General features: G+C 35.7%; 1 protein-coding gene across 1 annotated transcript; it reads left to right on the top strand.

Moving 5' to 3' along the window:
• The first annotated feature begins 9,851 nt into the window (after window positions 1-9,851).
• OR13C1 (olfactory receptor family 13 subfamily C member 1) lies at window positions 9,852-10,814 on the top strand. The gene is given in 1 exon segment (NM_001256444.1): window positions 9,852-10,814. A coding segment is annotated over 1 exon segment (963 nt).
• Window positions 10,815-16,117: the final 5,303 nt, after the last annotated feature.

The raw sequence follows: 16,117 nt of genomic DNA, 5'->3' as shown, positions 1-16,117 counted from the left end.
TATCTCTATATATCATTCCTTTTTCTAGAATTTCACCAACATCTTTGTGTCCAGATGATAAATTCATTGTGGTTGTCCTTCTTCAAGCGAGTTGACCCCCTTGCCCTCTTCTTTTTGAACTCTGAGGCCCACTGTTAAGAATTCCAACATTTCAGATTACTGTGGGTACTGGTAAGGGGAACAGACCAAAGGTAAGGCTGTCATCCCTGCTAAAATGTTCTGTCTTGAATTTGTATCAGTAGTAAATAAATATGTGTTCTTTAATCTCTGGGCCCTAAAAATGTCCAGAGGACCTATCCATGGCTTTGGCAGCCAAATTAAATCCTTCTTTCTTTTCCTCTAAGGAATCTTGTAATCCCAGAAGTGATTTAAAGAGTGTCTAAATTGTGTGGAAGGTAGTAGTAGCATTTTGAGCTTTAGGGATATTGTTTCAAAGACCTAATCATAGTTTAGCTTATTAAACAAGAATTTATTTTTTTAATAAATTCAAAATTTCCTGATTAAATAAATAATACATACTTATTACAGAAAAGCTGAGAAACTTGGAAAACCCCAAAGAAATTAAATTCATCCATAATTTCAGTTGTAGTAACTATATATAAATATTTTAATATATTCATATGCATGTACTACATATAAACTTGAAAGCGTAGTGCTGACTTTTTAATATATTTTCTGAAATAATTGTATATTTTGAGTTATCCTGTGTCATTTTTTAAAGGCAATTGTAACTGTTGTCAAAATATTTCTACATGGAAAGTTGGGAATGAATAGTAAATAGAGAGTGAAACAGTAATTCTCCACTTATCTTTGACTTTTGAGTGTAATGACAATGGAAAAAGACTGGATTTGGAGATTCTCTTCATTTTCTTTTCTTTTTTTTTGTATGGAGTCATAAAAGGTTTTATTCTGAGTTGCACAAAGACATGTTGGCAACGGTAAAGGAAAAAATTCTATATTTCATGTAGACAAGAACTCAGATTTTTCTTTTAAGCACTTTGTGAACATTTCACATTTGTATATATTATGTTTACTGCTTAGATAAGCCTAAGTCTGAGAGAAAACATTTTGAAAACACACACTCACCTAACCTCCTAACCCAATACATCATGTTTAATTTATTTTCTTCCTCATTTGAATCTTGTCCTTCTATGATCAACCATAACACTATCTCCCAAACCCATTGACCCTAGTTTTATCTGTACTAAATGTGGATGCATGCATATACAATTTAGTAAAAGAGCAAGAATAATTTAAAATCACTTGTCCCTCATCTTATAACTGTAGATGTTGCCATTTTGGTTCTTGCCATTCTATAGTTTCCTTTTTAACTTTGTTTCCTTTTTACTTCCATTTACTCTTAAAATAACAGGTAACATTATTTCTTTTAAAATGTTTAAAGGACACCAGATTTATCAGATGACTGTAAAATCATATTTTGAAAATTTATGGACAAGATATGTTAAGTAATCTTGATTTGTGGAGTGTGGCATATTTTTCTTCCTACTTTAGTGACCTGCTTTCTCTTTCTTTTTAGGTCAAGTTTATTTTTATTTTTTATTTAAATTCAATTAATTAACATATAATGTATTATTGGTTTCAGAGGTAGTGGTCAGTAATTCATCAATCTTATATAACACCCAGTGCTCATTACATCCCATGCCCTCCCTGTGTCCATCACCCAGTTACACCATCCCTCGTTTGTTTCCTATGATTAAGAGTCCCTTATGGTTTGTCTCCCTATCTGATTTCATCTTGTTTTATTTTCCCCTCTTTTCTCCTATGATCCTGTGTTTTGTTTCTTAAATTCCACGTATGAGTGAGATCATGTGATAATTGTCTTTCTCTGACTGACTCATTTAACTTAGCATAATATCCTCTAGTTCCATCCACATCATTGCAAATGGCAAGATTTCGTTTTTTTGATGGCTGAGTAGTATTACATTGTGTGTATGTGTGTGTGTGTGTGTGTGTGTATATATATATATTCTTTATTCATTCATCTGTGGATGGATATCTGGGCTCTTTCCATAGTTTGGCTATTGTAGACATTGCTGCTATAAATATTAGGGTGCAGGTGCCCCTTTGGATCACTACTGAAAAAATGCTCAACATCACTTAGCATCAGGGAAATACAAATCAAAAACACAATGAGATACCACCTCACAACAGTCAGAATGGCTAAAATTAACAAATCAGGAAACCACAGATGTTGACGAAGATGCAAAGAAAGGGGAACCCTCTTATACTGTTGGTGGGAAAATGCAAGCTGGTGCAGCTACTCTGAAAACAGTATGGAAGTTCTTCAAAAAGTTGAAAATAGAGCTACCCTAAGACCCAGCAATTGCATTACTGTGTATTTACCCCGAAGATACAAATGTAATGATTCATTCCCTATTTTTAATGAGTAAAGCTGCATTACTCTCATAGACCTTCTTCTTAAGATTCCCCTTTGATAGAATGGAAGTCAGTGCAGTGTAGTACATTTCTCATTGGTGAGGTGGGAAAACACAGGATGTGATAATCAAAGCTATAGGTGCCTAGCCTCATCTGAATGGCCAATACACTATTTCCATTCCTTCCAAACTGCCTTCTATAACTCCATTTATCCTTTCAACTGGCTCTCTGGCTCTGCTATGACAGTTCCAGATCTTGTTATTTTAACTTCATTCACATTACATTACCCTACCACCTCTAGATTACATTTATTAGTAAGAGGGGTGTGACTTTAACAAGGAGACCCAAGATCATTTGTAAGAGATAAACTATGAAGCAAGAGAGGGAATGAATATTTTTAAAAAAGATAATAGCTAACACAAAGGAAGAAAAAGTAAAAATAAAAGTATTGGAATTGCATCAAATTAAAGAGCTTTTGCACAGTGGATGAACCCCCCCCCCAAAAAAAGGAACCTACTGAGTGAGAGAAGATATTCACAAATGATATATCCAATAAAGGGTTAATATCCAAAATACCTACAAAACATACAACTAAACACCAAAAGTCCCACAAATAACTTGATTAAAAACTGGGCAGAGTACCTGAATAGATATTTTTCCAAACAGGATATACAGGTGGCCAACAGACACATAAAAATGTGCTCAATATCACTAATCATCAGGGATATACAAACCAAAGCCACAATGATATACCACCTCACACCTGTCAGAATGGCTAAAATCAAAGACAAGAACAACAAATGTAGATTTGGATATATAGAAAAAGGAACCCTCAAGCATTGTTGGTGGGAATACAAATTGTGGAAAACAGTATGGAGGTTCCTCAACAAATTAGAAATATCATAGAATTCAGCAATTCCACTCCTGGGTATTTACCCAAAGGAAATGAAAACACTAATTTGAAAAGATATGCACCTCTATGTTTACTGAAGCATTATTTACAATAGTCAAGATATGGAAGCAACCCAAGTGTCTATTGATAGATAGACATAAAATAAAGAAAATGTGATATGGATGTAGACGGTATTATGCTAAGTGAAATAGTTGGATAGAAAGACAAATAGGAGAGAAAAATACTGCAACTCTACTCTCCTACTTCAGCATGTATCAAGTGAGGAGCCTAGATTTTGACTTTCTACCATCTGCCCTTCCACTCTGGGCAAGGGCAGGGTTTCAGAGGAGGACTAGTGGGAAGTCAAGTCTTTCATCGTGGCCCTCTAGTTATGAATCCTTTCATCCCCGCTGTGCCATGAAGTCCTTGTGAGGAGACTAGAGTTTTGCTGAATCTGGCAAGAATAAGATAGTGACTCTCTTCTCTAAAGGGCATGGTTTTAGAGGAAGCCTGCTGAAATAGATCTTAATAAGATCCAGCCTCTCATAGTACCTAAAATATCCAGGATACAAATGAATATCACTCCTCACACAAAGGATCTCAATTTGAATGATAAAGGACAATCTCCAGCTACAACAAAAAATGAGCAGATATTGGAATTATTTGACATTTAGTGCATCCATTATAAAATGCTTCAGTGAAAAAAAATGCTTCAGTGAGCAATTATACACATACTTGAAACAAATGAAAATATAGATGGCCTAAGCAGAGAAACAAATCCTTGCAAAAGATATGGAAGAAAGGACCAAGTGGAAATATTAGAACTGAAAAATACTATAATGGAAATAAAAAAATTTGGTGGGTGGGCACAACAGGAGAATGAAGGGGAAACATGTTGATTTGATTTTGTTCTTTTTTTCTAACTTTGAGCTAGAGTATAAGATCATCTCCTGGGATCCCTGGGTGGCGCAGCGGTTTGGCGCCTGCCTTTGGCCCAGGGCGCGATCCTGGAGACCCGGGATCGAATCCCACGTCGGGCTCCCGGTGCATGGAGCCTGCTTCTCCCTCTGCCTATGTCTCTTTCTCTCTCTGTGACTATCATAAAAAAAAAAAAAAAAAAGATCATCTCCTAATATATGTATTTTGGGCTATATATTTTCTTCTAATCACTGGCTTTAGCTGAATTCCATAAATTTTTATTGGGATCTTCATTATGAGTCAGTTCAAAACAGTTTTATTCTTTATTGTGATTTCTTTCCCATACTATGTTACTAGGAGTGTATTATGTAAATTCCTAACATTTGGGGATTTTTTTAAAGTTATATTTTCTTTAAGTTTTTTTTTCTGATTTAATTCTATATGGTCAAAGAACATTCTTTGAATGATTAAAGTTGTTTGAAAGTACTTGAAGCTTATTTTAGGACCCATTATACAGTCACAGTATTCATTGTGCTACATATTCCATTTACTGAGTTCCTCATTTGATCTGTTAAATGTTTCATACCCTATTACCACGTGATTCTTTTTTTTTTTTTTTTTTGGTAACTATTTATTCCTGCTTTATGCCACAAACATTCTTCCTTATCACATCAAGGATATTTATTTTGCTCATTCAAATTTTTTGCTCCCTCTGTTCAATGAATTCTTTCTCATGTTGATTTTAAGTTGCCCATTTTATTGTCTTTCTTTTATAATGGTTGTGTTCACCATTTATCACATTATTCTTCTCTACGGAGTTCATTTTCCCCTCCAGTATTTTGGTCAATAGTGTGTACCTTATTAGAAAAAGGAAAAGGTCAAGGCCACAACTTGTACTATTTCAGGTGAGTTCAAAGTTTGGGGTTCCTCAAGGCAGAGAGCCCATTATACTGTATTGGGTATGTACAAGTATGTTTCCTCCCCTGGAAACCCTGACTCTTTTCCTTACCTCTATCTGGATGCTATCGTTTTCTGAGTCCATATCTTCACTGTAAAAAATATCCCAGCTTTTTTTAGTGAGATAAAGCAGAAAGAGGGAACTCTCCAGGTAGGCTGCTCTGTGTGCACTTTTAATGACTTGTCTCTTCACCCTTCTTAGTGCTGGACCACTCTGATGTTATTGTATCTACCTTAGCTTGTGAGGGTTAGAGGAGGGTGGAGCATAATTTCCTCATGGCAATGCAATAGAGAAAGAATAACCTGATTCAAAACTATTCCCACAATGCATTTCTTGTCAATGGCTACACTATTTCCTTGGATTTCTTCCAGTTGCATTCATTCTATTCTTCAGATTGATACATTTTAAATCTTATTTCTATAGCAGTTCCATGTTTGAGTAGGGGAAAAAGTCAGAAGATTATGCCACTTTATGCTTTCCAGAAGCTGAACATATATTACTCTTAGATTGTTTATTGAATGATTAGATTAAGAAGTTACTAAAAAACAACCCTCCTTCTGAGACCTGTCTTTCAACTCAGTTGAGTTAGATTGACCTGTTATTGTTCCCATTCCTCCATCTCTTGCTATCTCAGTCACATTTACTGATGTGTTTATTTTATTTTTTTGATGTGTTTATTTTTAATCACACCTCTTATTCTTTACTGCTTGGCTTTGGGGATATTGTATTTCCCACTTAAATTCTAGCTAACTGATCCCAATTTGATGTCCCTGTTCTGTTCCTTATATAATGTGATATTTTCTTTCTACCTTTTACTAACCTTCCAACCTACCACTCTTCTCTCTTCCTAGATTTTCTGCTGCCAGGCACAAAATCCACCTGTGAGAGGAACAGAGAGCTTACAAACAGGAGAGAGAATGATGAGAGTGTGAGAGAGACTGTGATCAAATGAGTTGAATACACTGATCCTGATGTGGCGGCATTATGACTAACAATAACCACTTTGATAAATTTTAGACTGAGGACCAGAGGATCTAGGTGAGGTTTTGGGTCTATTCAATAAAAATGCATGAAAACATTGCTCTTAATCTAACTTTAAGGTGATGAAACTAAATTTTTTAGAGTTATCATGAAATCAAAATTTTGTTCACAATTCAGATAAAATATAGTCACATTTGCATGGAGTAATTTGCTTTAGAGAAGAGAAGAGGCTTGAGCCAGATTCAGTGTCTTGTACTTAACTATGTTGTTAGTTTGTCTGTACACAGACTAAAATGAACAGGTATACTAGCTTCCTGGTAAAAGGACAAGAAGATGGTATCTGAATGACATCTACCTAAGAGATACAGAGGACCTGGAAGTTATAGAAATGGAGTAGCATGTGTCAGCTCCTCAGGAAAAAGCATGCATTGACGTGTGGCCCAGCATTAGGGAGAGCATGGTAAAGGGGGAATCTAGGGCAAAGTCTGTTTGGAATATAGACAGGCAGTTGGTATTATGGGAGTCGACCTCAGATATTAAGACCCTAGGTATTGCTTGCCATTCTTCTAATGGGCTGTAGTACCTCAGAGGGGACCAAAGTAATTTATGGGGTTTAGGGAAGAATAGATATTATTCTTGAAATGAGGAGGCCTCAATTAGTAAACACTTAAGTAAAATAGAAAAAAAGGAGAAGTTGAGGCTAGGGCTTAGAAATGTTGAAGAGAAGTCCTTGATCATGAACTCCTATGAGTTCATGTTGATTGCTTCTTACCATATTTGTCCTGGGGATGGATGAGGGTTGTAGCTGTAAGTGATATTTATGTGGTGGCTGGGTACATTTGAGACAACAGGTGTATAATCCTATACCTACTAGAGTGGTTTAGAGAAATACACCAAATATTCTCTTTCTGTTCCTCATTTGAAAGTTCTAAAAATAGTGCTGTCTCACAGTATTACTGTGAGTAGTACTGCCCAGACACCTGGGTCCTGTATTTCCTCAATGCCTGGGCATGGTGCTGGTGAGGCAGCCCAGGCTTAGACTGGGTTTCATGTGAATCCCGGTCACAGGAAGTTGGGGTTGCCAGGTTAACAAATGAAAATAGATAACACCCTCTTAAATTTGAATTATTGCTGATTGCCTTTGCATATGTACACTGAGATAAAAATATTTCGTAGGAAATATTTGTACTAAAATTGTTTGCTGTTATGTGAAATAAGTTATAAGCATCTCTTCTACATACCTTTTAAATTATAAGTATTTGGCTCCATTTAACATTCTTTTGTGTAATTTGCTTATAAAACTTGCAGTTACGGCCTATCTTCCATTTGTATTGTTACATAGTCTTAACTGTGCTCACATCAAAACTATTTACTTCCTTTGTCCACTGAACGTTAATGAGAAAACATGCTTAACATTTGGATTATGAGTCAATATACTGAAAAAATGCTAGCATAACGTTAAGAACTCTTGGAATTGCTCTTTAAATTTATTTTGTTGAAATAGATAATACCATCCTTCATGGCATAAATTGCTTTCCCATTGCTCAAGATTATGTTGCATCTTTTGCTCAGTGACTTTTAAAAAATGTTCACTGTCAAGAAAGAATGCAGTTGTCAAATTTTACTCCCTTCTTTTTAAGACTACTCACGATGATTTTTGCTTGTTTCTGTGCTAAACGAGTATTTCATAACATTCATGTAAAATTATTGAATTCTTCAAATGTTGGTAATTGATTTCAAAAGATAGTCATAGAAAATGTCATAATATTTATCTCCTTCAAGTTGGAACTTATTTTCATGTTCATAAGTAAAATGTGATTTGCTCACATCATGGAAATTATTGATATGGTCTGTTTCATGTTGTGTCATACCAGTGTTGGCATGACTGAAGAACAAATAGGTTAAGTTTGGGGTATTGTGTATGTATTTAAATAGAGGGCATGAGTGAGCAAAATTAAAATGACCATACCTATTATCCTGGCCATTTAGAGAGGGCAATGAGACCAGAATAATGTTTATCTACTCTGAGAATCCAGGATTTAGAGGTCAAAATAAAGGTGATTGGTAGATAATCTATTAAGAACAAAGTATCATTTTGACCTAAGCATCACAGAATACCCCCACATGTCTCTATCAGATATAGTCAATTCTGATGACTGTGTCCTGACCATTTTACCTGGGGTAGCACTTCTAAATTTGCTCTTCCCAGAAGGTATAAAGTCAGAATTATTTGTTTTTTTGTGAGTTACACTTAATTGTATTAGCAACTTTGTTTTAATTGCTTCTAAGGGATTTCATCCCAAAAGTGCTAGAAAGTTCTTAAATTCTAACCAATCCACACTGCAAAGTTTAAATTACTTTTGGGATTAGAAAAATCCTCAAAGCAGCAAAGACTCTAAGTTGGTTTGGTGCTCCATTGGGTGGTCCTTTAAAGGCTCTTTTACTAGTGAAGTGACTGTAAAGAGCCCTACCTTTCAATTTTACTGGAAGTCAGTTCTGTTTTTATACTGGTTAATTGTTGTGTTTCTTTGTTTTTGTTATTTTTTTTTTTTACTGTAACAATGATAGCTACTTGTTATTAATGAAAACTGAGAAGTAGAGAGTTATTTTAGTTATATTATTGAATTTATTGAGGTGGAATTTATGAGACTAGCAATCTCACAAAAGAGTAGGACTTCTGTTTCTGGCACTTTAATGTAGAAACATTGTATTCTAGTGAATTGGGGATATAAATAATTGTAACATATTACTAATGCTTAAGAATATTTTGAGTAACCTATATCTCCTTATTATGGGTATTCTGAATATGCAGTGAGAAAATGATTGGCAGAGCAGCTCTTTGAGCAAAGTTGATTTCTGTGCAGGGAACAGATAATATGTATTTTCTCATGCCTGCAAGTAAAAGAGTAAATCCCCCATCACTTGAATTTCTTAGATTATACCTTTATTATGGTTTGTAGATTGAGACATGTGTACTGGAGTTTTTCTGAGATCAACTTGTAATTCATTATATGTATTAGGCAGGGTGGTAGAGCTACCTAGACATCCCAACTTGTACTGAAAAAGACAAGAATAATTTTGTCTATGTCTAAAAACTGTTTTCTTTTTTTCTTTTACAACCATTAGTAATGTCTATAGTTAATATCCTTAGGATATTACAGGTATACCTTTTCCCCCAGGTTTGAATTAAACAAAAGTTCTTTTTCTAAAAATGTATCTTTTCAGCTCATTTTTCTGGCCACAAAGTTCTGAAACTGAGATGAAGTTACCATTGAAGCAGGACTTCATACACCATTTTGTTTTAGTAACTGAAGAACCGTGATTTTCGCTGATGCTAATGTATTAGTTGTGTTTTGGATTGTTTGATCAAAATGTTATGGTGATGTGGCATTCAAAAAATTTCAGATTCATAATGTAAGTGAGATACACAATTCTAACCCAGTTGTATGTGTTCTGAATCTCTTTTCTAACAAAAGCTTTTTTTTTTTTTTTTTTTGAGCTACAGTCTCCATGAGATCTAAAGTTCTAACTGAGGTTAGAGGATCATTATATAGTCTTATGCTATCTATGTATCCAGTTATAAGTCCATATTGCCCCTAAGGGAAGCTGCTTAAGGATGCAAACAACTCTTGCAAGCACTGCTGTAACAGATCCACATGTATTCTGGCTGTTGCAGAAGTCATTTTAGTCAAAGAAAATATTAACATGGGAGAGACCAATCAGTCTTCTGTGACAGAATTTGTCCTTTTGGGACTTTCTGGCTATCCAGAGCTTGAGGCCATTTACTTTGTGCTGGTACTGTGTATGTACCTGGTGATCCTGCTGGGAAATGGAGTCATCATCATTGTAAGTGTCTGTGACACCCACCTGCACAACCCCATGTACTTTTTCCTCAGTAACTTATCATTCTTGGATATTTGCTATACCAGTTCTTCTATTCCCCTATTTCTCAGCAGCTTTTTAACATCAAAGAAAACCATTTCCTTCTCTGGATGTGGAGTGCAAATGTTTCTTTCCTTTGCTATGGGAGCCACAGAGTGTGTCCTTCTAAGCATGATGGCATTTGACCGCTATGTGGCCATCTGTAACCCTCTGAGATACCCCATCATTATGAGCAAGACTTCATATGTGCCCATGGCTGCTGGGTCCTGGATCGCAGGAGGTGTCAATTCTGTGTTGCAAACCTCTCTTGCGATGCGGCTTCCCTTCTGTGGGGATAATGTCATTAATCATTTTACTTGTGAAATCTTGGCTGTCTTAAAATTGGCCTGTGCTGATATCTCCATAAATATCATTAGCATGGTTATTGCTAACATGATTTTTCTTGTGGTCCCAGTACTTTTCATTTTTGTTTCCTATGTTTTCATTCTCTCCACTATCCTGAAGATTCCTTCTGCAGAGGGGAAGCGCAAAGCCTTCTCCACCTGCTCTGCCCACCTAACAGTGGTGATTATATTCTATGGAACCATCCTCTTCATGTATGCAAAACCCAAGGCTAAAGACTCATCTGGTGCAGACAAAGTACAAGTCACAGACAAAATCATCTCTCTATTCTATGGAGTCGTGACACCTATGCTCAATCCTCTCATCTATAGTTTGAGGAACAAAGACGTGAAAGAAGCTGTGAAGAATGTACTGTGTCGGAAATGCTCCTCAGAGGCGATGTGACTGCTTTTAAAGAAATTCTTTTTTTCTGAATGCAGGACTAGTTCTCACCTAGAGGTTTCAAAGAAAATATAAGGGTTGGTGGTACAATTAATTCTTGAAATTCTCATTTTTCTGTTCCTGATATTTAAATGTGAGAGAAATGTAGAGCCTACTTTTTCCTTCATAACTGGATTAAGGAGAAATGGGTAATTTATGGGTAAAAGCAACTTATGGGTAAAAGGATTCTCATCCAAATCATCCACCTTCTCATGGATAACAGAATTTAGTTTAACTCTGGAATAATGAGTTCTATAATCTTATGTGAAAGGAAGTGCCATTTTACTAGCTTAAATTCTCATCCTCTATGTGCATTGTTTTTCTAGTGTCTTATCATTTTTAGGAATATAAAGAGGAATATAAATATCAACAAAAATAATTTCTAATGGGGCAGTCTTTGATCACATAGAGGAGAAGTGTGAGCATTTTAAGTGTTAGATACCTGGTCTGTGTGTATGCCATAGAGAGACAAGAGTAGTAAAATGAAGCTATTTTTCCTAGGGCAATTTCCTTTTCGCTGCAAACTGGCAGGCATACTTCTGTGCAGAAGTGTCTGAGGCAATGTGAGTCATTGCACAGCTACCCCAGCTGACAGGGAGATTTGGCTTATCGTAGGTTTTAATAGATGAGCAGTGGCATCATTGAGTGAAAATCATTGTTACTGTTAAGTGACTCAAAAAATTAGTTTCCAAAGAACTTATTTGCATAATTCTCTGAGAACATGGTAATAATGGGTTTAGAATGTCATAAATTAGGTATTTTTGCAGTTACATGAATTTCCTGTAGAATATGAGCTTTCTATTCATTCAGTCATTTATTCCTTTATTTAATTATTCAAGTAACCAGTATTTACTGAAGAGCTATTTTGTCTCAGCCATTATGCTAACTATTGGTGTTATCAAAAAACTAAACACATTGAGACAAAACCCAAAACATGATCAAGGAGTGCACAGTCCCTGAGAATGCAGACTGACACTTAAATTGAGGACAAAAATTTTAAAGACTTTCATAGCTTTTCCCTTTCCCCTACTTTCTAAGCTGGATCTTTTGTTTGCATTCATAGTATGTTGGATCTTTATGGGGTTAAGCAGAGTAACGGTGGACTTGGAGTAGCTTAAAAGGAGTAAACTGATCTTCATCTAAAAGGACTTGGACCAATTCTAAGAAAGAAATAAGAGAGAACAATGAGAAAGAGGGGATAATGCAATGAGGAAGAAAGCAGTGCATACTAAAGATTTGGAAGATAGATATGGGAGATACTTAAAGAGATATCATAAAAATAGAATCAGAGAAAAGGGAAAATATGGCTAAATAGAAAGCTTTGGTACTGGTGTTCTGTGACCCATCTCTCTCTATCTCGTGGAAATTTCAGTAAAGATATGAAGTATTCTTTAAGACATTTAGTGATGGATTCCATTTCCTTTGTCATCTCTCCATGCTGCGACTAGCTGTTAAGATTGGTTAACTTAAGTGGGTCACAATTATAATGTCGTGGGTTTAGTGCTGTTAAAAGAGGATACAGAAAATTCCTCTAGAACAGGGAGTTCTAGGAAGGGAAAGGGACTTTCTGCTCGGCTGAACTGGAAAAACAATTCTAGTAGTCTTGTGCAGAAGAATTTTTCAGACAGAGAATATAGCAAGTGGCAAGATATAGACCACAACTAAGGTTTCGATTAGTTTGATCTTGGGTTGTATTGTTGGTTGGTAACAGAGGAGAAGATTGGAAGGGCAACTTGAAGCCAAATTGTTCAGGCTTCAGATACTAAGATAGGAAGTCAATATTTCTATAGGTTTGAGGTGATGACCCTCTTTCTCTGGAGCCCAGGAGGATACATCAGGTCTCCACATAGCTGAGCACATTCCAAGAAGTCATATCTTTTTCCTCAGTGGAAAATCTTCCCAGCCCTTAAATCTGAAAGAAAAATGCCTCAAATCATGCACCAATGTCTATTTTGCTCTATGCTGTTTGAAGATGGTATTGCTTAAATATTTCATGTGATGTAAAGAGCCAATTTGATTCCTCAGTGCAAGCTTCTTCGTTCTTTCTTTATGTTTCTGTTTCTTTTTTTCTAAATTTGGATTTAAACTTCACCAGGTGCTTAATGTAAGTGACTAATTCCTATGCTGTTCTCCCCTGAACTGTTTAGTACTCACATTGCTTTACGTATATTCATTTGTGCTTACAGATATTTCACACATGACAATGTAAAGGACATTGTGAAGAGATCTGGAGCATATGTTATTGGAAAATTTCTGAATCCACTTATTTTCTGGAACTTTCATAATTATTAAAATCCAATTTAAATGGATCACTTGGTCAATGTGAGATGGCTATCCAACGAACTCATTTATGTGAAAATCCTTTATGTTGGAGAATTTCAAGTACTAGAAAATGATAGATATCATTAATTATTTTATTCATTAGTTTTTCAATGGCAGGGACTAGATCCTTTATTTTTTCTATGGCCTACTATAGCCTAGTAATATAACATAGTTTCCATAAGTGCTTTTAGGTTGTTACCAGAACTCAACAAATACAATATTTGGTTAGTTGATTGATTTATTGGAAATTTGCTGATTGAACTGAATATAGAATATACTGGGGAAGAGATGCATTTGTCATGCTAAAGTGAATGAAAAGATAAAATAATTGAAAATAAAGACAGACATAAATGCTTCTGTTGAGAAACTGAAAGATTTGTTTCTGCTGAATAGAAGTGAATTTGTGCATGCTGTCAGATATAATTTGATTTTATGTGCTACTAGAAGAGCTTATAATACTTTTCAGAAGAAAAACATTCGAAAGTGATGTTTAAGACATATATATATATTTTTTTACTCAAAGACCCAAATCTCCAGAGTGTGGAAAAGCAATGCATTTTACTAAGGAATGGAAAAGTAAAGACAAATAGGCTTTGCATCTTGCTCTTGACTAGTGTTCCTCCAGTGGCAGAAATGGGATAAAATTAAATAAAACCAGTATACACTGTGATTAAAATCCATGATCACACTAAAAACACTAAAGTCACAGGAAAACATTTTCCAGGAGTGAGTCATAAACATTTTACCTGGGTCTTAAGGATAAGTAATCTTTTCCCAAGTGCAAAGTAGGGGACAGACATTCCATGTGAAGAGCACAACAGAACAACATTTTCAAAGGAAGACAGGGACTTAATCCATAAGTTTGCTGAAAGACAGGTGTCAGAACAAGGTTTTGGTGCTTTATTTGTAAGAGGTCACCAGGGATATGTTTTTAACTCTGAATAAAAACTAAAAGGACTAATAAGATGGACCCAATAGAAAGATTTCATGAATTCAGAACTGGCTTCTTTCTGCTCCCTTAAAGTCCTGCTAGACTCCAACACTTATTCTTGGAAGAGAGCCACACTGCTGTGGCTTTCCTGTGATTTTCTTTGAGAAAAAACTTCCCAGGAGGGTAAGTCCAAGTGAGGGTTCTTCTTTCCAGATCTGCTCACAGCTATGCTCCTTCTGGTTTAAGAGTCTTAAGCTGGGGCAATGGTTAAGGACCAATAGAGCATAATTAGCCCCCTTCCCTTTTTCATACAAAAGGACACATCTAATATATTCATGAATGACTTAAATTATTTTTATGGATCCACATACATTCCTGTCCTTATTAAAGGAAAAATAATGTAGTAATTTCAAATGAAGACAGAGATTTCTGGATTGTTCGATTTCTTCTAAATTCACGTACAGTGTCTTACTAACAAGATGCCATCTGTATGGGTTGAAAAATGTGTCATTTATCCACAGACTGGGATTTGTAAAGTGAGGTGGATATTAGCTCTTGGGCTTCAGGCTTTTTGGTGGAAAGGTTTCTTAGTCTTCCGAAACATAGACTTCAGGGCTATCAAGGATCAAGGATCTAAGCTAGAAGGAATATTACTGGTCTTTTGTTGATAAAATATGCCAGGAACACCATAAGAATGTCTTATTTTAACTTGTATTGATGACATAATCTATGCATGATCATATAACCTGATTTGCATGCAATAGTCTAAGTTATGTCTGCTGTCCCAGTATAACTGTTAGTAACACCCTGGTTCAGGTTCAAAAGTTTGCTGGTTTGGATGATAAATGATATTGTGGCCCTGGTCACAGAGTAGAGTTGCTCAGAAATACTGTTTTTCAATTTCTACCAGGCTGAGAAATTGGTAAATTCTAAGAGTTTCTTTCTTCGTGATGTACTAATGCAATATTTGTACTTTCTTAGATATGCATTGTTGTGGCTAGACCTTTTCATCGTTCCATCCTCCAAAATATTATCTTTTGAAAAAAAATATTATCTTTTGATCAAACTAAATAGAATAGAACATAAATATAATACAAAGAGGTTTGTGGGAAAGCCAAGTTCTTTCAGCATAAAATTTATTATCATCTATCAATTTGTACAGAAAAAGCTACTGGGGTTATGCTTAAGATTATGTTAATTCTAAAGATAAGTTTTGGGAGAATTAGTTCAAAAATACTAAGCAAATTCACCAATATGGTGTGTCTATCCATTTATTTTACTCTTCTTTAATTTCTCTAGTTTTGCAGTTTTGATATAGAACTCTTATTTTGAAGTAAATTCTGTTTATTCTTTAGTATTTTTGATGGTAGTTTTTAATTTAATTTTATTTTTTTAAAGATTTGTGAGTCGGGGAGAGGCAGAGGGAGAGGAGGAGAGAGACAATCTCAAGCAGTGTTGAGTGTGGAGCCCCATGCAAGTCTTGATCCCACTACTCTGAGATCATGACCTCAGCTGAAATTAAGAGTCAGATGTAGTGAAATGCCGGGACACCTGCACCCCGATGTTTCTAGCAGCAATGTCCACAATAGCCAAACTGTGGAAGGAGCCTCGGTGTCCATCGAAAGATGAATGGATAAAGAAGATGTGGTCTATGTATACAATGGAATATTCCTCAGCCATTAGAAATGACAAATACCCATCATTTGCTTCGACGTGGATGGACCTGGAGGGTATTATGCTGAGTGAAATAAGTCAATCGGAGAAGGACAAACATTATATGGTCTCATTCATTTGGGGAACATAAAAAATAGTGAAAGGGAATAAAGGGTAAAGGAGAGAAAATGAGTGGGAATAATCAGAGAGGGTGACATAACATGAGAGAACTCTGGGAAATGAACAAGGGGTAGTGGAAAGGGAGGTGGGTGGGGGGTGGCGTGACTGGGTGACAGTCACTGAGTGGGGGACTTGATGGGATGAGCACTGGGTGATATGATATATGTTGGCAAATCGAACT

This window comes from Canis lupus, chromosome 11 (assembly GCF_011100685.1).
Source record: "Canis lupus familiaris isolate Mischka breed German Shepherd chromosome 11, alternate assembly UU_Cfam_GSD_1.0, whole genome shotgun sequence".
NCBI lineage: Eukaryota > Metazoa > Chordata > Mammalia > Carnivora > Canidae > Canis > Canis lupus.
This window is presented reverse-complemented; position numbering and strand designations above follow the sequence as displayed.